The sequence below is a fragment of the Schistocerca americana genome, chromosome 7, assembly GCF_021461395.2.
Source record: "Schistocerca americana isolate TAMUIC-IGC-003095 chromosome 7, iqSchAmer2.1, whole genome shotgun sequence".
NCBI lineage: Eukaryota > Metazoa > Arthropoda > Insecta > Orthoptera > Acrididae > Schistocerca > Schistocerca americana.
Window position 1 is genome coordinate 185620629 of NC_060125.1, and position 24940 is coordinate 185645568.

At 43.6% G+C, this 24940-nt stretch overlaps 1 protein-coding gene across 1 annotated transcript in view; it reads left to right on the plus strand.

Moving 5' to 3' along the window:
• Nucleotides 1-909: 909 nt before the first annotated feature.
• Nucleotides 910-24940, plus strand: part of LOC124622835 — a 119019-nt gene continuing 94988 nt past the window's right edge. Inside the window, exons 1-2 of the mRNA XM_047148626.1 lie at nt 910-1056; nt 8864-9074. Of these exons, the coding sequence (XP_047004582.1) occupies nt 910-1056; nt 8864-9074 (358 nt within the window). The remainder of the gene's footprint in view (nt 1057-8863; nt 9075-24940) is intronic.

The following is a 24940-nucleotide window of genomic DNA, read 5'->3' on the forward strand; positions in this document are numbered from 1 at the left end:
ACAATAGATGACCATTGTGGTTAAATGCATTATACATAACAGTCAAAATGTCCTGTTGATACTGTCTGTTCGTAATCAGCTACAAGAAACTACATGTTTTCTGATTTGAAAAATAACAATTAGCATATTTACTGAATATTTTCACATAAAATATAAAATACCGATGCGGAACGCAGCAAGTCCGCGTCCGCCTTTCATGGAATACAAACAGTAAAAGGTGAGGCGCCCAATGCCTCATTTCTCTTGAAACAACAGAATTCTTTTTTATATCATTAATCGATACATGTACATAGAGATTTCCAGGCACCGCGCAGTAACGGCAAAGATAAAGAATAATCGATTCTGTCGCTGCTCTGCGACGGTTCATTTCTTTTACTTTACAATTGTTCGATAACTTTAGGTCATTAGGCGTTAACTATTGAGCGTATATTAATGTTTATGAGGCGAAAATTACTAATATTACAATGGCCAGTCGTAGCCCTGCATCTTCTTCATCGTTGGATCGCCTACACTTAGGTTTCACTCATCGCGCCTTACGAAAGTGCTGTGGAGAATACCCTTTCCCTCTGAAAACTAAGTGTTGAAACTCGTCTTCCAGGCTGTTCTCGTCATCAGCGATATGTGCTCTGTGAACTAACGGACGAATTAGTACGCTACAGGAACATCAAGATGCTATTTGCCGCCGCGTGGGATTAGCCGAGCGGTCTAGGCGCTGCAGTCGTGGACTGTGCGGCTGGTCCCGGCGGAGGTTCGAGTCCTCCCTCGGGCATGGGTGTGTGTGTTTTTGGCCTTAGAATAATTTAGGTTAAGTAGTGTGTAAGCTTAGGGACTGATGACCTTAGCAGTTAAGTCCCATAAGATTTCACACACATTTTTTTTTGCTATTTGCCGAAGTGATTGTGTTGTGGAATGCCGATGCTCTCACCTGAAACTGTGGAGGAAGCCGAATGCGGACAGAAATTGGGACGGGAATTCGTGTTATCGTCAGTCGGACAGACGTCTGCTTATCGTGCAAAGGGCGCGGGAGCGTCGCGCATCTGCGGACGCGACGCAATTGTGAGGAGTTCCGTGCGCTCGGCGGAGCGGCAGAAATGCACATCGGGACAGGAGAGCGCAGGGGCCGTGGTTCACGCTGCGTGCGCCTCCAATTGGCTGGAAACAAAGCTGTCTGGCTCTGCGGAGAGTGCTCTCCCCGATTCTGAGAGGATGGGGGGCAGTCGGGAGGGCCGGGAGCGGGATGGGGGACAGCCGCACCGAATAAAAGAGAAGCGAGGGGGTCCCACAAGGACCTGCCGAGCGGTCGTTCTCCATGGGGGACTCGGAGAAACAAAGTCAATCAGGAGGCTGTCACGAAAACTACATCTGATACTAATTAGCTGACACTGAGCATGTATACCGTTCCAGCAGTCCGGTGAGGCTCGGTATAGGGGAAATTCGGTCACTTTGCCAGCTGAGGACATTTTAGGTCCAGCGCGCTGCTGATGATAAATTGTCCAGTACAGTCTACAGGATTTGGCATCCATCTCGACGACCTCAAACACCTTTTTGTCCAGAAGCAATAAAAAAAGCTTATTAAGCAATTTAATTAACTACGTAGGTAATCGAGGTAATTGTTATTGTAGTTCCCTATGGTCGCAGGTTCGAATCCTCCCTCGGACATGGATGTGTGTGATGTCCTTAGGTTAGTTAGGTTTAATTAGTTCTAAGTTCTAGGCTACTGATGACCTCAGAAGTTAAGTCGCATAGTGCTCAGAGCCATTTTTTATTTTACTTACCAGGAAGACATAACCAGTATGATTTCCTTCCTTGTAACATTGTTCGTTACGAAAATGTGAAATGGGGTAAGACTTGGCCTTAGGAAAGCCCTTCTTAAAGTTTACACACTTTAAAGTATTCTATCTAATAATAATTCCGCGGTACAACATCCTTAACAATTCTAATCATCCTACTGAGGCGCAGCACGTTGTATCGCGCCAATGTAAGTAGCGAGCACCAGCTTGATACATCAGTCATTATTCTAACTTGACACAAATAGTAACGGCTATGTCCGAAAGGTGTCAGCATCTTACAGACAATGAAATTATACGGATAAAAAAGTCGAGATAAGTACGTCGAAACCGAAACTTTGTCTCCTGTTACACTAACGACTTTAATTAATTATTGTTGATTTAATAGGTTTCATTATTAGTGTGAATGATGGGGCGAACGGGAAGTATTTAATGAATGAATACTATTGTATTTATTACCTGAGAATACGTTAGCGTGAGAACTGCGGTTGTATAGGAAGAGTGGCCGGCCTCTGTAGCCCAGCGGTTCTAGGCGCTACAGTCTGGAACAGCGCGACCGCTACGGTTGCAGGTTCGAATCCTGCCTCGGGCATGGATGTGTGTGATGTCATTAGGTTAGTTAGGTTTACGTAGTTCCAAGTTCGAGGGAACTGATGACCTCAGATGTTAAGTTCCATAGTGCTCAGAGCCATTTGAACCATTTTATAGGGAGAGTGAATCATACTCTTGGGGAAATTTGTAAAGTGCAACTTGCAAGTTTATGGGACTGGGGAAACAAGAAAAAATTTGCGATAATTCTGTCATTTCAGGAAAGAGTTATTTTGATAATTGTGGATTTTCTAATTTTTTTCAGTTAATAAACTGTAATATAAAAGCAACTACTTTGATTGATGTAAAAGACGTGAGATTGTGTTGTTTGGTACTAACATCGGATTATCTATTATGTGTATAATCTAATGAGAGGACAGTACGTTCGCGCATACTTCGTGGACTAAGGGTATTGCTTTCTAAAGTCTCAGTTATGAACTCAGCCATGATCATTTTCGGACGTGAGTATAAGGGAATCTGAACAGATATGATAATCTTGCGAAACAGTGGGTTAAACTCGGCCGTAGAGTGTCGCAAAGTAATCACGAACGACTGGGAAGAACGAACATGCGAAATTTCGGTTTTTATGTGTAAATTATAATTAACTAAAATCCACGTGGAGTCCTGTGCAATCCGGGACCGAGAAGTGACCCATGAAAGAGATCGATGTGGAAACATTAGCGTGGGCATTCTGATAGTCATTAGACATCGTGAGAGAGCAGAATGGGGCGCTCCGCGGAACTCACGGACTTCGAACGTGGTCAGGTGATAGGGTGTCACTTGTGTCATACGTCTGTACGCCAGATTTCCACACTCCTAAACATCCCTACGTCCACCATTTCCGATGTGATAGTGAAGTGGACTGACAGAGACCGCCGACAGTTGAAGAGGGTCGTAATGGGTAGTAGGCAGACATCCATAAAGACCATCACACAGGAATTTAAAATTGCATCAGGATCCACTGCAAGTACTATGACACTTAGGCGAGAGATGAGAAAATTAGGATTTCATGGTCGAGCGATTGTTCATAAGTCACTCATCACGCCGGTAAATGCCAAACGACGCCTCGCTTGGTTTAAAGAGCGTAAACATTGGACGATTGAACAGGGGAGAAATGTTGTGTGGACTGACGAATGACGGTACACAGCGTGGCGATCCGATAGCAGGGTGTGGGTACGGCAGATGCCCCGTGAATGCCATCTGCCAGCGTGTGTAGTGCCATGTTTTTCATGGAGGGGGCTTACACCCCTTATTGTTTTGCGTGGCACTATCACAGCACAGGGCTACAGTCATGTTTTGAGCATCTTCTTGCTTTCCACTGTTGAAGAGCAATTCGGGGATGGCGGCTGCATCTTTCAGCACGATCGAGCACCTTTTCATAGTGCACAGCGTGTGGCGGAGTGGTTACACGACAATAACATCCCTGTAATGGACTGGACTGCACAGTGTCCTGACCTGAATCCTATAGAACACCTTTGGGATGTTTTGGAACGGTGATTTCGTGCCAGGCCTCACCGACCGACATCGATACCTCTCCTCAGTGCAGCACTCCGTAAAGAATGGGCTGCCATCCCCCAAGAAACCTTCCAGCACCTGATTGAACGTATGCCTGCGAGAGTGGAAGCTGTCATCAAGGCCAAGGATGGGCCAACACCATATTGAATTCAAGCGTTATACCGATCGAGGGTGCCACAAACCTGTAAGTCATTTTCAGCCAAGTGTCCGGGTACGTTTGATCACTTAGTGTATCTTCGTAATGAGAAAGATACAAGAAAGGCAATGGTGTATGGTAATATTCCCCTTGTTTTCAAGCATTTTGTTGTACATTTTTTATTTTGTTTCTAGATGAAAAGCTATTTGGAGTAGACACAGTAAATAGAACACACAATGCTTTACTGTATCCATTAAACAATGATCTTTGGGTAGAGCATTACCAAAAATTGTAAGCAAAACGTGTCGACAAACGTCTTTCGTGACGATGGCAAAAACCAGTTTGGTGCTGTTGTCATTTGTTAACAGAGATAAAGATAGATTCAGCAGTTCCTGCTATGACAGCGAGCTCAAATTCTTAATGTCATCGTAAGTAGCTTTAAACAGGTCACTTCGATTCTTCAGAAACTGCAATAGAAAAGGTACGCAATATTAGGTCAGAAAACGACTGTTTTACAAGGAAGGAGCAAAACTGTAGGAGAGAGACGAAGTTCTGGAGAAGTTTTCGTTAATGATGGCTAAAACTAACCATTTACTAGTAGAGAATCCTTGCTATTGAAGCGGTCGAATTAAAAAATTTTCTCCTGCGAGGTTTCGTATTGGAATTCATTCGTCATCGAGACGGAATCCTAGCATTTCATATACTACAGGCACGGGCATAGTCTTAGTGTTATATTTTTGCCCGATGCATTCAAAATAAGCTTGATTGATGGTTAAGAGCTCCATATACGTATCAGGACTACAGTGTAATTTGTTGATACAGATCACTATATTTAGTTCCCCAACTTTCTGCAGAAGTATGCAGCAGATATAGTTTGGTTCTAATACTGTAGCTAGTATTTGCGTTTATTTAGACTTGTATAGAAACAGCTGAAAAATGCCGACAATTAAAAAAAATCACTTGTAGAGTGGTGATAATATTTTCATGTCTTTTAAGCTCTTGTTTTATTATATAATTTAATTTTTTGTTGCATGAATATACTGAAAGCAAGCAAAGAACGGTCTTTAAGAATGTTACGCTGAATGCAGAACAACTGAAATATTTAATATGTACGAGTATGGTAACTTATTCTAAAAAGCAAACTTTCACGGCAATAAAAAAATTTTTTAAATTATAAGTGCTATTATGCCCTGACCTTATGGTATCTGTTAGATAACGTAGCATTTCGTCCCAGTCTGCGGATGATATCTTCATGGGGAGTCGTAGCTCTGACGGCTCTCCGAAAAACATAGTGGTTTTCCACTGGCTCATCGTTACCCTGCTCCGTTGAATACTGCTGTGCGGAGACATGATGCCACGATTGTTTTTGAATGCGGAAGCTGTTGTTGACCTATTTACGCCACCGTCCTTGTCAAATGGTTCAAATGGCTCTGAGCACTATGGGACTTAACATCTGAGATCATCAATCCCCTAGACTTAGAATTACTTAAACCTTACTAACCTAAGGACATCATACACGTCCATGCCAGAGGCAGGATTCGAACCTGCGACCGTATCAGCAGCGCGGGTCCGGACTGAAGCTCCTAGAATCACTCGACCACAGCGGCCGGCCTTGTTATCTAATTGCGGAAGACTTCTGCATTTCTTCAGAATCAGTCTGTTTAGCTTGACCCTTTCTTCTTCCGATTAAAGTAATCGGCGTGCTTAACAGTCTCCACCGCTTGGCTACACAATCTCTTCGTTGTATCCGCTTATGCCTGCCGGGACTTGTATTTTCTCAAACGCAGATGACTTCTTCGTTGGTAAGAGTGTTCCGCTACACCTGATTCATCGAATTTTACTCTCCGATTGTTGCCTTATTTTTTTCTACTTTTCTCTTGGTGGCATCTACGTACACTTGTGTACAGCTTCACTGTTTCCTGTACATTCCTGCTTTACCCAGAGACTGACAATGGTTCTTGATATATTGATATATTAATTGATCTTCCCTGTGGGTTTGTATATTACGATAATGTCCCGTTTCTCTACTGTTTGTGTAATCAGCTGTGCAGTCAACAGTATATAGAGTTTCTCACCCCTTAATCGTGAAAGATGATAGTTATATGCTGAAAGAGAGCGGTGCCTGCTACATTTCTACTGTTGACGAAGTAATTTATGTTATTGCCTGAGATAACTGGTGGATTATGGATCTCATATTTTTTGGTGGTATATGTACTGTGTGTGACACCTGATGGTCTGTGGACCAAAACTGATTATGCAACAAAGACATTTTTATCAATATCTCTTAGCGGTGAATCGTGATTTTTTTCAGATGCACTCTAGGAAAAAATAAGTATGGAACGAAAATCTGTAACTGTGTTGCACATGTAGAGGCAAAAAGATGCTTACAATATCAGAAACATTTGATGATATATTCCAGAGCAAGAACTTCACAAATTGACGACGTCAGTCAACAGTTATTCTGCTTGGCATCGACTGACAGAATTACTGGACGTCCTTCTGAGGGATGCCGTGCCAGATTCTGTCCAAATGGAGCGCAGAAACTCTCACCGTGTTCGGGCGGGCATTGTCTCGCTTTCATGTAAGCCCAGGATTCCTTGCCATGACGGGCAACAAAAAGCGGCGATGAATGTTGTTGGCGTACCACTGTGCTGTGGGGTTGCCGCGGATGACAATCAAAAGAGTCCCGCTATGAAATGAAACCCCAGGTATTCACTGTTGTTCGTCGGGCCGTATGTTGGGCGATAGTCATGCTGGTCTCCCACCACTATCTGGGGTGTCTCCACCTTCATTTTCAGGCTGGAATCTCACTGATTGGAGTAGAACTGTCTTCAGTGATGAGTCCAACTTCGAACCGAGGCCCGATGACGTACCAAGACCTGTCTGGAAACGCCCTGGACAGCGGTGAGGAACCAACCTAACCGTCACCCATCGGACGGACCCACAACCAGGAGTGATGATCTGAGGTGCCAATTCTTTGCATAGCAGGATCCATTTGGTTATCATCCGATGCACCCTTACAACACAGTGGTATGTCGGCGATATTCTGCGCCTTGTTTTGTTGCTCTTCATGGCAAGCTACCCCGGGCTTACATTTCACCCCGCATGCACATGGCGAGAATTTCTACAGCTCTCCTTCTTGCTTGCCTAAGCTTGTCTTGACTATCAAGGTCGCCTTATCTCTCTCTAATCTAGAATTTGGCACATTACGGGCAGGGCCCTCCAATCATCTCAGGATTTTGACGATGTAACGCACCAGTTGGACAGATTTTTACAGGGTGTCCTTCAGTAGGACATCCAATAACTCTGTTAATCAATGACAAGCAGAATACCTGCTTACATAATGGCCAGAGATGGACCAATGGGTTATTGACTTGCCCCATTTGGGAAGCTGTCTCTCTATTGAATAAATCATCCAGTTTTTTTCTGAAAATGTAATGATTTGTTTTTCTGTGCCGGTACAGGCGTGTGGAATCATGCCAATCCGAAGGGTGATGACACCGTCCTTTCCCTCCGATCCGGACAGCATACACACACACACACACACACACACACACACACACACACACACACACACGGGCGCGCGCGCACGCACACATACAGAAACGAAACACAATGTTGGGGTGTATATCATCCCTAATAAACAAGAAATAAACGCTTTATAAATTGAAATGCTTCTTCTTGCTGAAATTTATTTTATTTTTTGTTGTCTTTGGCGTTAAGGCATCATCAGTGGATTTAATCTCGAGTGAAAATTGTTATTCTTATAAGCGATAGTTGCTGTTTAGAAAACCGTTCACGTCATAACTTTTACATGAATAAATTACTGCTTACAGTTATTATTCTCTCCGGCTGACACCTGCGTTTCTTCTCATCTGGTCACTGGTCAGATTACGAAGTATGGGAACTACGAAAAAAAAAGTTCGTGACGTGAAAATGCGTAAGTATTTCAAAACTGAAGCGAAATTCGACCTCCACCTATGACAGATGAGAGGAAACGCATATCGGCAGAAAAAGGAATAACTGTAAGCAGTAATTTATTTGTGTAAAAATTAAGACGGGTACTATTTATAATGTATAATTATCGAAGGTAAAAACAAAACTGCACAGTAAAGGAGAGTCGCGTCTGCAGGAATTATATACTTATTCGCCTAAACCGGGCCCTCGTCGCTTAATAAATATGTCCTTCCTGGACAGGAATGTAAGTAACGTACCGTGCAGGTTGTGGCACACAGACGACTATATACGGAAGTTCGATCTAGCCGCGATTCGTGGACGGATAGCCGAAGTGGTTAATGTGACGGCTCGCGTAGAGCAGGAAACCTGGGTTCGAGTCCTGGACTTGTATAAGTTTTCATTGTCGTCACACCAGTACACAGCGGATGGTGGTTAATATTCCAATTGCGAGTACATTTCCTGAAATAAAATATATTGCAGCAAGAAACTGGTGTTAGTATTTGTGAAACAAACATAAGTAATATGTATGTTTGAAGAGTCCTGCGTATCATATCATTCTGAAAAATAAAATGATCGTATGGCGTTAGTGGCTGGAAGACCTTTCTGATTGACCCATAACATCTGAGCATCTTTAGAGATATTTATTTATTAGCTGTTTTGGCTCAACTATGGCTCCATTGTGAAGGCTAGTAATTGCAGGTTGTCGACTACCGTTATAAGTCTGTCTGCACAGTTGTCACTCCGCTATGAAGCATTTTGAATAATGGGAGACCGTACAGCCGTGTCGTTCTTTAGCTACCATAGCTACTGCCCAGTCCAGCTCGAAGCTTCCTTTCCGCTTGACCAGATAAGCAGCCGCCTGTTATTTTCTTCTTCGCAGGTGTCCTGGATGCGCAAGCGAGACCTGCACATCCTGACGTCGAGCATCTTCACGTACACGGGCGACGCTCGGTTCAACGTGATGCATCCCGAGGGCACGGACGAGTGGAACCTGCGCATCGAGTACGTGCAGCCGCGCGACGCCGGCATCTACGAGTGCCAGGTCAACACCGAGCCCAAGATCAACATGGCCGTGCTGCTCAACGTGGAAGGTAGGGGAGGGCGGGGGCGGCGCGCTGCAGGCGGCTCGCCGTGACGTCACGTCGCCGGCTCCGGCCTGTCTGCCAGTCGCTTGGCGCTCTTGTCTCTCACACACGCTCCGTAGCAAGGGTGTACATATAGCCACGGCCACTTTCGCTTTGGGTCATACCTGGGACAAACACAGGCACTGGGTTTCAATTCACTTGTGGCAACTGAACAGGCTCCATCAATATACGTGTGCATAGGAGGCTCCTGATCACCCAGTGTTAGTGTGTGTGTGTGTGTGTGTTTGGCTGGAGTGTTGCCAGCAGCTAAGTAGCATATTTTTAAGTAATTCTGTAAATAGAAATCAATGTTCAATGGAGTACATGTTTGAAGTAGACAAAAAATAGAAAATAATTTCTCCTAGCCCACACATATTTCTAGCCCCATACAGATAGCTCTCAAACTTTGTCGTTGTGTGTTTTTAATGGATACGACAATATTCGTAAGGTTTATAATGATAAACCTGGGGCACATAACTGATGCATGAATAACTCACCTCCGAACTTCTACCTACATGATGCACCCACGTTTTTTCTTATAAAGTTGCAAGCGTTGTCATAGCTATGAAAAATTCTCAAGCAAAACTTTCAGGACTATTGTTCGGCTTAAGGAATCTGCATGGAAATTGGAGAAATTATTTTTTGCTTCTTCGCCCGATTTCAAATCACATTATATTAAAAATTTTGTCTTACTTCAACAAGGACTTTCTCCTTTTTAGTCTGATAGTTGTGAGATTTCTCAACGGATATAAAAAATTTCGATGAGATATTTTTATTTAAAAATATTTACATATATACTACTTTTTACCCACAGCCTTGAGAATTCACGTGTACGTCACATGTACTGCACACATCTCCTCGTCCCCCTCTCTCTCCTCACCTACGCCTGTCCGATGGCGTACCACCTGAAACGCATGTCACTACTACCCACATAACACGTCGGTCCTACAGGCCAGCCAAGATCCCAGAAATAACAACTCCCCACCCCCACCCCCCATCCCTCCATTAATACCGAAGAGACAGACAAGAAAGTGTTGTCATCCAGCTTTGAGTCATATTTAAAATTTCAGGCCTTAAGCTCATCGTGAAATTAGTTTAATACCAAGTGCAAAATTTGTATTTAATTGGGAGACAGACAGGAAAGCGACATAATAGAAACAAAAAGAGGAAGTGACGGAGGTACGCAATATACCCTCCGCCATGTACCTTCCAAGGAAGCGAGTTAGTACTGCATTGTCTTCTGGTTCAGAGTTACGTTGTAAATTTCAAGTGTCCAGCTCTTCGGGAAGTTAGTTGAAAATCAGTCCCGAAATTTGTACCGAACAGACAGACAAACATGGAAGCGATTTGACAGATACCTGTTAAAACAAAAACAAAGAATTTTTAACAATGTGTAAAGATAACGTGGAATAAGATCAACTTGATTACACAAAGCTATTCTTGATCATTTTCACTAACTGTATTTCAGCTTCATGTAACACAGGCAGGGTAGTTATCAGTTTCGACTTATCATTTGTACACTTCTCACCGCCAGCTACTAGATGTTGCTAGCTGAGAGCATGTGCAGGGCGGTATCACATATCTTGTTTCTAATCTAATCTGATGGTCGCTTGGTAATAAGCCCAAAACCCGTAATGGTATCATTTATGAGACGCCAGGCTGAGATACTTAGACAGTCACATCACTGCGACCACTGCCTATGTTCGATGGAAACGTGCTATAACCACACAGAGACGGCAGGGGTGGCTACACTAGTAGTGTAGGGTACATAAAGCTCGCCAGGGGGACGCGTAAAATATTGCAGTCCTTGTAAAAATGCGAAAACAGAGGGATATCTCTGACGTTCAAAACGGGGTGATCATTTGCTTGACCCAAGACTGGAAGCGTTTCCAAAACGATTGTTCGCGTGCCTCCGTAGTTAGAATATAGCGCACACGCCAAAACGACGGTATGCGAAACTTCTGCCAAGGCAACCGTGTTGGGCCACAGGCCATAGACTATAGGGGTGAATGATGGCTGCAGATACGAGTACGGGTGAATTGACGTGCAACTCAAAAACGCTTTCGTGGCCACTTGTTGGCAAACTGCCTATTGGCTTCTGTCTCTGGTTCTTCGGCCCTCCACCGGCAATGGAGGGTGAAGCTTTGACAATGCCAGCCAATCGTGCTGACGAAACGTCAGTAAAATCATCAGACAAACGGCCGAAGAACCCGAGACAGAAGCAAATAGGCAGACGTGCAACTGTTGAGCAGCTGACCGGCGAGATAAATCAAAGTGCTAACAACAGTATCTCCTCAATAACCATACAACGGATGGAGGCCTCAGCAGCAGACATCGTTCATGCACCCATTTTGACTGCCGTTCGCCGGTGACGAAGACGGGAATTTTCACGATAGTCTCGCAACTGGACCTCCACTGATTGTGAGTGGCTACAGGTGGCCTTTAAGATGAATCACGCCGCTGGCGTTTACAGCGTGGAACGCCTGAAAGCAAACACCCTGCAACAATCAACGGAAGGGTACGGGTCGGAGGAGAGAGGATTACGGTCTGGAGAATTTTTAACAACACAAATATGCATCTATTCTTGGCACCATATCTACCCCTACATGCTATATGTTTTTCCTCAGCACGGTGGCATCGACCAGCAGTACAATGCAACCTTGTCACACAGCTAGCAGTGTACGTGCGTGGTTCAAAGAACACCGGGATTAGTTTATAGTACTCCCCTGGCTACCAAACTCGCCGGATTTAATCCCAACCGAGAAACTGTGGGACTACCTCGATTGGGCTGTTCGCGCTACGGCCTCAACAGCAGGTGGCCACGGCATAGCAGTCGCGATGGGTCCGTTTCCCTGTCGGTACCTTCCAGGACCATTAACTCATTTCCTGCACATCTCGCAACGGTCCGCGCTGCAAAAGGTTCTTGCTTTTGAAACGTGAACGCATAGATGTGACTGGACAGTGTATACAATAAGAATAACCATACGAGGCGATCGCTGTGTTTCCATAAGTTAGTATGTGTTCCCTGTATTCTTGATCTATTGATTTATTTACTCGTGTCAGTAGCATACAGACAAGATTCTATAAACCTACAATTTCAGGTGAGGAAACAGAAAGAACTTATGAGGTGCGACAATAAAGTAATGAGGCTGATTTTCTTTGCAAAATGTGGCAACCCTGCAGGCTTGCGTAGGCACAATATCTTTGACCTTGATCTATAAGCTGCTTCTAGTCCAAGCAGCACATCGATGCATCTGCTCAGTCGTGACTTGAGCTGTAATAACACGTGTTTGTGTCTCTCATCACGGAAATGGAACCGCATAATATTGAGCAACGGTATGCCATTTCTTTTTGCGTTAAATTGGGTGAAAACACGACGACAACTTACGGTAAGCTACAGAAGGCTTTTGGAGAGAAGGTTATGTCAAGAGCTCAAGCTTTTCGTTGGTATAAAAAATATTTAAGATGAAGACCGCAGTGGACGACCATCAACCTCACGGGCAGATATCAACTTGGCCAGGGTGCGTAAACTCGTACGATCTGATCGAAGATTATTCGCGTAAATGATTGCTGAAGAACTGAATATCAATTGAGAAACTGTTCGTCTAGTACTAACTGAAGATCTTGGTATGAGAAAGATTTGTGCAAAATTGGTCCCCAAAAATCTCACACCATAACAGCGAGAAACACAGAAAAATGTGGTAGCCGATCTGTTAGGGCAAACGAAAATCAATGCAGAATTTTTGAGCCGTTTTATCACTGGTGATGAAAGTTTGCTTTTTCAGTACGATCCAGAGACAAAACGCCAACGTTCGCAATGGTGCTCAAAGGAATCATCCAGACCAAAAAAAGCTCGCATGTCAAAGTCAAAAGTGAAATGCATGCTTGTGTGTTTCTTTGATTCCAAGGGAATTGTTCATAAAGAGTTGGTGCCTCCGGGACGAACAGTTAAACAATATTACTACAAAGAAATTTTAGAAAGACTTCGTAAAAGAGTTCTTCGTGTCCGTGCCAACATTGCTGATAATTGGATTCTGCATCACGATAATGCTCCATCCCATACTGCTCTGTGAGTACAGCAATTTTTAACCTCAAAACAAATTTCTGTACTACCACAGCCACCTTATTCACCAGATATCGCTCTGTGCGACTTTTTTCCATATCCAAGAGTCAAAACGGCGGTCAAGGGACACCATTTTCAAACAACACAAGATGTCCAAAATGCTGTGACGAGGGTCTTGGAGAATATTACAGAAGACGAGTTCCAGAAATGTTACCATCAATGGCAGAAGCGCTGGAAAAAGTGTGGGCAACCAGAAGGGAACTACACTCCTGGAAATGGAAAAAAGAACACATTGACACCGGTGTGTCAGACCCACCATACTTGCTCCGGACACTGCGAGAGGGCTGTACAAGCAATGATCACACGCACGGCACAGCGGACACACCAGGAACCGCGGTGTTGGCCGTCGAATGGCGCTAGCTGCGCAGCATTTGTGCACCGCCGCCGTCAGTGTCAGCCAGTTTGCCGTGGCATACGGAGCTCCATCGCAGTCTTTAACACTGGTACCATGCCGCGACAGCGTGGACGTGAACCGTATGTGCAGTTGACGGACTTTGAGCGAGGGCGTATAGTGGGCATGCGGGAGGCCGGGTGGACGTACCGCCGAATTGCTCAACACGTGGGGCGTGAGGTCTCCACAGTACATAGATGTTGTCGCCAGTGGTCGGCGGAAGGTGCACGTGCCCGTCGACCCGGGACCGGACCGCAGCGACGCACGGATGCACGCCAAGACCGTAGGATCCTACGCAGTGCCGTAGGGGACCGCACCGCCACTTCCCAGCAAATTAGGGACACTGTTGCTCCTGGGGTATCGGCGAGGACCATTCGCAACCGTCTCCATGAAGCTGGGCTACGGTCCCGCACACCGTTAGGCCGTCTTCCGCTCACGCCCCAACATCGTGCAGCCCGCCTCCAGTGGTGTCGCGACAGGCGTGAATGGAGGAACGAATGGAGACGTGTCGTCTTCAGCGATGAGAGTCGCTTCTGCCTTGGTGCCAATGATGGTCGTATGCGTGTTTGGCGCCGTGCAGGTGAGCGCCACAATCAGGACTGCATACGACCGAGGCACACAGGGCCAACACCCGGCATCATGGTGTGGGGAGCGATCTCCTACACTGGCCGTACACCACTGGTGATCGTCGAGGGGACACTGAATAGTGCACGGTACATCCAAACCGTCATCGAACCCATCGTTCTACCATTCCTAGACCGGCAAGGGAACTTGCTGTTCCAACAGGACAATGCACGTCCGCATGTATCCCGTGCCACCCAACGTGCTCTAGAAGGTGTAAGTCAACTACCCTGGCCAGCAAGATCTCCGGATCTGTCCCCCATTGAGCATGTTTGGGACTGGATGAAGCGTCGTCTCACGCGGTCTGCACGTCCAGCACGAACGCTGGTCCAACTGAGGCGCCAGGTGGAAATGGCATGGCAAGCCGATCCACAGGACTACATCCAGCATCTCTACGATCGTCTCCATGGGAGAATAGCAGCCTGCATTGCTGCGAAAGGTGGATATACACTGTACTAGTGCCGACATTGTGCATGCTCTGTTGCCTGTGTCTATGTGCCTGTGGTTCTGTCAGTGTGATCATGTGATGTATCTGACCCCAGGAATGTGTCAATAAAGTTTCCCCTTCCTGGGACAATGAATTCACGGTGTTCTTATTTCAATTTCCAGGAGTGTACTTTGAAGGAGACAACAGTAAACTTGACTAAAACGGTAAGTAACTTTTTTTCACATCAGTCTCATTACCTTATTTTGGCACCTCGTGTATATATACAAAATTGTAACCATGTAGTCTTTGCCCAGAAATGTATAACTGCTCCTCACTGCAGGAATCTGGGACATTCAAGGCAACATTAAGGCAGATGTTTCGCTGTCTGTATTTCTCATTCACACAGTATTAGCCTCTGTAAGTATCCGCATTGCATTAGGTTCTCCGTAGGTCAGCCAGCGCCCGTTCGTTAACTGTCCAGTGACATCCATGAGGTCCAGTCTAAGTTGAGCCCGGCTGGTAAGCATTCTACTGGCTTTACCCGTGCTTGGAGATAACTTACTTTGGCTGCAAGCGGTTGTCCTCTAGCTTTCTTGGCTGTTTCATTTAGTACAGATTTTGACTGTAAAAAGTTCTTCCAACACTTCAGTCTAGATCTTGATGGAGTATGCGCATGATAATGACTTGTAAGTGGATGCCAGAATCGCTTTTGTAGTGTACCGATGAAACAGATATCGGAAACGCTATGGTTCAACTGCATGCGATCTTCTGAATGCTTGACTCCAACTCTACATAAACTAAGTAGAATGGGTATCGTAATGAGAAAAGTGGATGTGGGCAAGGAGATTATTACAAGGTGTTGAGAGAAGAACGGAGACTATTGGGTTGGATTAGAAAAGGTATATATATATATATATATATATATATATATATATATATATATATATATATAAAAAGAGTAGAATTCAGTTTTGCTAACAGTTTCATTTATCTGAAAAGACAGACTTTGGAGTTCCTGCTATCAGCAGATCTAAGAAAACAGTGATCCACAAGACAAGAAGCTGTTGGGACTGGTTTTAGTAATGAGCAATCGTTCAAATAAAGTGGTAAGTTTCACAAGTGTAGAGTGCAATTTGGAGGACAATGTGAACTGTTTCCGAGGGATGGACGGTCTCAAGCGAATCTTATCTTGGGTGTAGCTAGTATGAGAGCTGTATATACACGGTAGGTAGAGACAGTTAATATATAGAGACAGGATGTTATGCTTTACAAGCCCAAGGTTGACGGCATGGTCTCACACTCATGCTAAGTCTCCATATATCCTTGTGGACTACTTAATTTCACCCCACTACACAACGATTCCTAGATCCCACAACGTTTTCGGATTCAGGCCGCCTTTTTATATAGGTTGTTTACAGTAATTTTAGTTGTAATTTTAATTTATGTATCTTGTTTTTTGGCGCTAACATTGTTCAACTGACAGCAGACGTATTATCGCATATAACATTTCATAGAGCATTTTCTCCAGTTGTTGAAATTACAGTACAGGTACAAATATCTCATATTTACAAAAATGTTCACGATGTAACACAATGTGGATAGGGTATTCATTAGCACACAGTCATTTCAACGTATGCGACAAAACACAAAATCTAATTAAGGAATACATTCCCGTATTCAAGACGGCTTTTTAGAATCGAGTTGCGTTACAAGATCGACGACATCTTACCTAAATTCGTAACATCATTTGTCCAAGATAATGCTGTACAGATGGAAGACGTTTGTCGCGTGATAAATTGCGTATTAACACCGTATCTAACAGGGGCAAAGTGGGAGCAAGTCTAATGATCAAAAAGAAAATAGGAATGAGTGTAAGCTATTATGAATAGCATACTGGATGCATTATGGTAGCCAAATTGGAAAAGAAGCCAACGCCCGTCAGAATAGAACAACTTTACACTCCGCAGAGCCAAAACGTTATGGCCACCTGCTTAACAGCTTGTTTGTTTGTCTTTGGGACGAAATAGATCTCTAATTCCGCTTATCACGGATCCGACAGTTTATTGGTAGGTTTGTGGAGAGATGTCGCACTAGATACCTACGTATAGGTCATGTAATTCGTGTTAAAAACGGGCCGCTGATTTGCATATGTAGAGATGGCGCCCGATTACGACCCACATGGGTGCCTTAGGATTTAGGTCAGGTGAATTTGGTTTCCCAGACATCAACGTGAGTTCACTATAATGCTGCCCAAGCTACTATAGCACGGTTCTGGCTCCGAGACGCGGACAATTACACTGCTCAAAGATGATTTCGCCGTCGGGGAAGACACAAGCATGAAGGCATGCAGGTGGTTCGCAGCTGTCAGTGGGTCTTGGACTACTGAGACACGTACTATGCAAGAGCAAGAGAGCGTCTCTCAGCTTGCGTCCGTGGCGCACTGTACTAAGGTCATCAGTCCCCTAGACTTAGAACTACTTAAACATAACTAACCTAAGGACATCACACACATCCATGCCCGAGGCAGGCTTCGAACCTGCGTTCGTAGCAGCAGCGTGGTTCCGGACTGAAGCGCCTAGAACCACTTGGACACAACGCCCGGCTCACCGGAATAGCCGATAGGTTACCACTGATCGACGGTTGAAACCTGATGGACACGAGCCCACGGCAGTCATACTTGACGACGTTATTAGATCAACATGAAGTTGTCTGCTGCGGACCTCCATGTTCAACAATGCACGATGAACGGTGTGGTCCGAAACACTTGTGCGTTCACCAACATTGTGCTCTTTTGGCAGAGATACCACAAAAATGACTCTCAAGTTTACCTTACAGAGCAGACAATCGTCCGAACTCCATGTTGTGTGAAGAGTCGTGGACGTCCAACTATTTATCGCGTAGTGGTAGTTTTATTGTCCTTCTACCTCTTCCGTAGATGCTCACGACTTCAGCGGGAGAACATTCGACCAACTTTCCCATTTACGAGGCACTCGTTCACAGGCTCTGTGTAATCTTATCTCCCCATTAGCTCCCCATATTTTCGCTAGGATGATCCCCGTCCATGTCTGCTCCTCTTAAATACTTTTGTTGCCGTGTCACGTGCCTGCAACGCCACCAGGCAGCATCCATCGTCACGGAGGGCTTTGGTCACAACGTTTTGGCTCATTAATATAAGTCTATTAGCTCCACAGGTGACGGAAATGCTAAAATAATGTATGGTGGAATACAGAAAGTATTCAGATAGTTAAGAGGGAGAAAATTTAACTAGATTGGTCGACTGGAATGCAACAGTAGATAAAAAAAAGAGACTTCAAGCAGTAGGAGAACGTGAACTGGGAGAGAGGAATGGAAGAGGAAACAGCGCGTAGACTTTTGCACTGAGCACCATTTATTTATTGCTAATACGTAGTTTGAAAATTCTTGAAAGGAGGTTGTATTCGTACAAGAGAGCTGGAGTATCGGAAGCTTTCACATAAATTGTGTAAGTGGAAGACAGAGTTTTCCAAACCAGATTTTAAACTGTAAAATGATTCCGCTGGACAGACGTACACTCAGATGATAATTTATTGGTTGTGTACTGTATGTTAAAAAAATTATGAAATTGCAGAAACGTAGGAAATTAGGGAGATAGTACCTAGCTAATTTGGCAGAACCCGAGGTTTTGAGAGTTTTAGAACGAACTTTAGGCAACGATTGGCTGAAGAAAGCGTAAGAAACACAACAGGTATTGAGTGATTGAATGGCGAAGGTAACATGGGATTGACTAAGCAAAAAAGCTAGGTCAGATAGAAATTCGTGGATAACGCTTGAGACACTTAATCCAAATGACGAAGGGAGAAATATAAAGGTGCAGAACATGAAGCAGGCAACGGGAATAAGAAAACGTCTGGAAATGAGATTAACAGGAAGCACAAACTGACGAAACACCAGTGGCTATACGAGAAATTCAAGGCTGTTAAGGGAAGAATGAATATGGACGTATTGGAAAAGCACAAAAAATAAAGAAGCAGTCGTATGAATCTCAAGAGCTCAGATGGCAAAGAAGGAAAGGATGGGAGGTTGGAAGTCATATAGGGTATACATACGGTGAAATAAATAACATTTGACCATATTGCAGAAACAGAAGAGGATATAGATGACGATGGAATGGGAGATATACCGCTAGAAGAATCTGACAGAGCTAAGAAAGACTGAAGTCGAAAGAAATCTCCCGAAGTAGAGGACATTCATTCGGAATTACTGAGATCCTTCAGAGAGCAAGCGGTGACGAAACTATCCCACGTGGTGTGCAGGATATATCGCACAGGTGAAATAAGAAAAATGTTTTAATTTCTGTCCCACACAAGACATGTACCGACAGATGTAAATATTACCGAACCTGTGTTGTAGTAAGTCATGGTTACAAATACTGACTCCATTTATTCATAATAGAATGGAAAAACTGGTAGAAACCGACACCCGGGGAGATCAGTTTACGTTCTGGAGAAATGCAGGAACACGCGAAGCCATACTAACCCTTCGTGTTTTTTTAGAAAACAGGCTAAAGAAAAGTACACACACGTTTATAGAGCTTCTGGATTTAAATGAAGCTTTTGATAAGGTAGATTGAGCATAAATTAAAGAAGCTATGGCAAATTTTGAAAATAAATTAGTTCAAGGAAAAGAGATAAAGACTTTGAGGTTTGCCGATGAAACTGTGCTTCTGTTAGAGCAACGGACTTACAACATCAGCTGAAGGGAAAAGATAGTGTCTTGGAATGAGGTTATAAGATGATTAACAACTAAAGTAAAACAAAGGTGATGGAATTCAGTCGTATTAAATCAGGCAATGCTAAGGGTATGAGACACTAGGAGTAGTCAATGAGTTTTTCTATAAGGAACAATAAAACAAAAACAAGGCAGTTGGAAAAATGTAAGTAAACTGTTTATCATTTTTAAAGTAATCATCATAACTGTTAGTACATTTATCTCTATGATACAGGCCTCACGGAAAAATGTTTGCGGTTGAGTACAGAACCATGATTGTACCCAGACATGCACCTCTTCGTCCGAAGAAAATCGACGGGAACGAATACCGTCGTTCACATCTACAAAAATGTGGATATCGCATAGGGACAGATCGGGGTTGTTTGGAGGATGTGGAAGGGCTTCGCAGTGAAACTTTTCCAGCATAGTCGAAACAACCTTATCAACATGTAAGAAGTTTTGCTGGGAAGGCCATACAGATACGATTTCCATATGTCTTGAGCTCTGAGGAAAGACATTCGTGGTCACCGATTTGCTTCGGGCGAAGATGTCCTCATCTGGGTACGATCATGGTTCCTTAGGCAACCGCTAATATTTATTCATGAAGAGACTGACCGTCTCGCGGCACAGTGGGATAGATATATGAACAGTTATGGCTGTTACTTTTAAAAAAGCAAAAAGTTAACTAAATTTTTTATTGTTCATCTGCCTCATTTTCATTTGTTTGTCCCTTCTACTTAGGCAGCAAAGTTGCATGATGATGAAAGTACACTTCTACTTAGGCAGCAAAGTTGCATGATGATGAAAGTAGACAGAGTATAAAATGCAGACTTGCAATAGAAAGAAAAGCATTTCTGAAACAGAGGAGTTTATTACCGTTGAACAAAAATTTAAGTATTGTAAATTGTTTCCTGAGGGCAGTTTGTGTGGTTTGTAAGAGTATGACTCGGTATGTTGATTAGTGGCATGTAAAGTATTTCTGACGCTCTGATTTAATTAATCATTGTCCTCCAAAATAATGAATAAGCACATCATTACCTACAGCATTATACAAGAATCACAATTAACTCACATTATTACATCATATTACATCAAAGTGTATAGCAATTCATCTGACAGTACAGTGACAATCTAGACTAATATCTTGACAGTTTTGGTTAAGGGATCTGGGGTCTGATTATAATAATTTACTGAAACTAAAAAGTAAAAATGCTTTCACTGTGCCTACACCTCGTCTTGCTGTCGCAGTTGGATCTCACTATATTAATCTGCAGTTGAAGACTGAAGTCGCTGTAAAATTAGTCATTGGTTGTGTCTGCCCGTAAGTTCAACTCAATCAGATTTTTCAAGTCCTTATCTTCTCGAAGAGGTACCTGGCTGTTAGCCTGACGACGTACAGGGAAATGTGGCGGTGACGGATCTTGACGAAGAAGAGTCTGGGGGAGAAGTGATTTAGCATCATTTGATTCCTAAAAGGTAGACTCGTGTTTTTGCGCTTTTCGTTCTTCACGTCATTTTGACTAGCTGAACTATGGATATTACAAGCCCCGTCCTAAAATGATGCCTCGAAAGAGTGTTGTGCCTTTCTCTGGCTCATGTTTCATGCGGTTAACCAGTAGTACGCTTACTAATACTTGTTGAAAAACTGTGTCCTGGTCTCTGTAAGATGCTGTCTACGGCCAATGAGGTGGTAACTCGGCAGCACAGACGAGTTTCTCTCTCTAAATTCTAAACTATTTATTTTAACCAGGCGTGGTTGCTTTTACAGGGTGACAATTATTGAACTACATGAAAAAAAAATCCTCATAACCTCTGAACGATTTTCGTTAAGACATTCAAACTGCTCGATTGGACGCGGGGCATATTGGGAATTACTATGAGCATGCGCATGCGCATTAGCGACGAAGCCCAGTTTTATTTGGACAAGTTCGTCAATAAGCAAAACAGGCGCATTTAGGGGACTGAGACTCCGCATTTCACTAACGAGAAGTCTCTTCACCTTCAACGGTTGACTGTGCAATGTCCGGTCACTGAATAATCGGTTGTTGTTGTTGTTGTGCTCTTCAGTCCTGAGACTGGTTTGATGCAGCTCTCCATACTACTCTATCCTGCGCAAGCTTCTTCATCTCCCAGTACTTACAGCAACCTACATCCTTCTGAATCTGCTTAGTGTATTCATCTCTTGGTCTCCCTCTACGATTTTTACCCTCCACGCTGCCCTCCAGTACTAAATTTGTGATCCCTTGATGCCTCAGAACATGCCCTACCAACCGGTCCCTTCTTCTTGTCAAGTTGTGCCACAAGCTCCTCCCCAATTCTATTCAATATCTCCCCATTAGTTACGTGATATACCCATCTAATGTTCAGCATTCTTCTGTAGCACCACCTTTCGAAAGCTTCTATCACCTTCTTGTCCAAACTATTTATCGTCCATGTTTCACTTCCATACATGGCTACACTTCATACAAATACTTTCAGAAATGACTTCCTGACACTTAAATCTATACTCGATGCTAACAGATTCCTCTTCTTCAGAAACGCTTTCCTTGCCATTGCCAGTCTACATTTTATTTCTTCTCTACTTCGACCATCATCCGTTATTTTGCTCCCCAAATAGCAAAACTCCTTTACTGTTTTAGGTGTCTCATTTTTTAATCTAATTCCCTCATCATCACCCGATTTAATTCGACTACATTCCATGATGCTCGTTTTACTTTTGTTGATGTTCATCTTATATCCTCCTTTCAAGACACTGTCCCTTCCGTTCAACTGCTCTTTCAAGTCCTTTGCTGTCTCTGACAAAATTACAGTGTCATCGGCAAACCTCAAAGTTTTATTTCTTCTCCATGGACTTTAATACCCACTCCGAATTTTTCTTTTGTTTCCTTTACTGCTTGCTCAATATGCAGACTGAATAACATCGGGGAGAGACTACAACCCTGTGTCACTCCCTTCCCAACCACTGCTTCCCTTTCATGCCCCTCTACTCTTGTAACTGCCATCTGGTCTCTGTACAAATTGTAAATAGCCTTTCGCTCCCTGTATTTTACCCCTGCCACCTTTAGAATTTGAAAGGGAGTATTCCAGTCAGCATTGCCAAAAGCTTTCTCTAAGTCTACAAATGCTAGAAACGTAGGTTTGCCTTTCCTTAATCTTTCTTCTAAGATAAGGCGTAATGTCAGTATTGCCTCACGTGTTCCAACATATCTACGGAATCCAAACTGATCTTCTCCGATGTCGGCTTCTACCAGTTTTTCCATTCGTCTGTAAAAAATTCGCGTTAGTATTTTGCAGCTGTGATTTATTAAACTGATAGTTCGGTAATTTTCACATCTGTCAACACATCTGTCTGAGGGTATTTCGCCTCTCTCATACATCTTGCTCACCAGTTGGTAGAGTTTTGTCAGGACTGGCTCTCCCAAGGCTGTCAGTAGTTCTAGTGGAATGTTGTCTACTCCGGAGGCCTTGTTTCGACTCAGGTCTTTCAGTGCTCTGTCAAACTCTTCACGCAGTATCGTATCTCAAATTTCATCTTCATCTACATTGTCTTCCATTTCTATAATACTGTCCTCAAGTACATCGCCCTTGTAGAGACCCTCTATAAACTCCTTCCACCTTTCTGCTTTCCCTTCTTTGCTTAGAACTGGGTTTCCATCTGAGGTCTTGATATTCATATAAGTTTTTCTCTTTTCTCCAAAGGTCTCTTTAATTTTCCTGTAGGCAGTATCTATCTTACCCCTAGTGAGATAAGCCTCTACATCCTTACATTTGTCCTCTAGCCATCCCTGCTTAGCAGTTTTGCACTTCCTCCCGATCTCATTTCTGAGACGTTTGTATTCCTTTTTGCCTGCTTCATTTACTGCATTTTATATTTTCTCGTTTCATCAATAAATTGAATATTTCTTCTGTTACCCAAGGATTTCTACTAGCCCTCGTCTTTTTACCTACTTGATCCTCTGCTGCCTTCACTACTTCATCCCTCAAAGCTACCCATTCTTCTTCTACTGTATTTCTTTCCCCCAATCCTGTCAATTGTTCCCTTATGCTCTCCCTGAAACTCTGTACAACCACTGGTTCTTTCAGTTTATCCAGGTCCCATCTCCTTAAATTCCCACCTTTTTGTAGTTTCTTCAGTTTTAATCTACAGTTCATAACCAATAGATTGTGGTCAGAGCACATCTGCCTCTGGAAATGTCTATCAATTTAGAACCTGGTTCTTAAATCTCTGTCTTACCATTATGTAATCTGTCTGATACCTTCTAGTATCTCCAGGATTCTTCCATGTATACAACCTTCTTTTATGATTCTTGAACCAAATGTTAGCTATGATTAAATTATGCTCTGTGCAAAATTCCATCAGACGGCTTCCTCTTTCATTTCTTAGCCCCAATCCATATTCACCTACTATGTTTCTTTCTCTCCCTTTTCCTACTCTCGAATTCCAGTCACCCATGACTATAAGATTTTCGTCTCCCTTCACTACCTGAATAGTTTCTTTTGTCTCATTATACATTTCATCAATTTCTTCATCATCTGCAGAGTTAGTTGGCATATAATCTTGTGCTACTGTAGTAGAGGTTGTCTTCTTGTCTATCTTGGCCACGTTCACTATTCTGTTTGTAGTAGCTTACCCGCATTCCTACTTTTTTTAATAATTATTAAACCTACTGCTGCATTACCCCTATTTGTTTTTGTATTTATAACCCTGTATTCACCTGACCAAAAGTCTTGTTCCTCCTGCCACCGAACTTGACTAATTCTCACTATATCTAACTTTAACCTATCCATTTCCCTTTTTAAATTTTCTAACCGACCTGCCCGATTAAGGGATCTGACATCCCACGCTCCGACTCGTAGAACGCCAGTTTTCTTTCTCCTGATAACGACGTCCTCCTGAGTAGTCCCCGCTCGGAGATCCGATTGGGGAACTATTTTACCTCCGGAATATTTTAGCCATGAGAGCGGCATCATCATTTAACCATACAGTAAAGCTGCATGCCCTCGGGAAAAATTACGGCTGTACTTTCCCCTTGCTTTCAGCCTATCGCAGTACCAGCACAGCCATGCCGTTTTGGTTAGTGTTACAGGGGCAGATCAGTCAATCATCCAGACTGTTGCCCCTGCAGCTACTGAAAATGCTGCTGCCCCTCTTCAGGAACCACACGTTTGTCTGGCCTATCAACACATACCCTTCCGTTGTGGTTGCACCTACGGTACGGCCATCTGTATCGCTGAGGCACGCAAGTCTCCTCACCAACGACAAGGTCCATGGTTCATGGGGGTGGGAATAATCGGTACGATACTCTTTGATGGTACGTTGACTACCGAACAGTACGTGAAGGTTTTTGAAGGTGATTTCATCACCATTATCCAAAGTGAACCTCATTTCGATAACATGTGGTTAATGCAGGAAGGAGCTCGACTACATTGAAGCAGGAGAGTGTTTTATGTTCTGTAGGAGCATCTTGGGGACCGCATTCTGGTTCTGGGGTACCCAGAGGCCACTAGCATGGGCCTCGATTGGC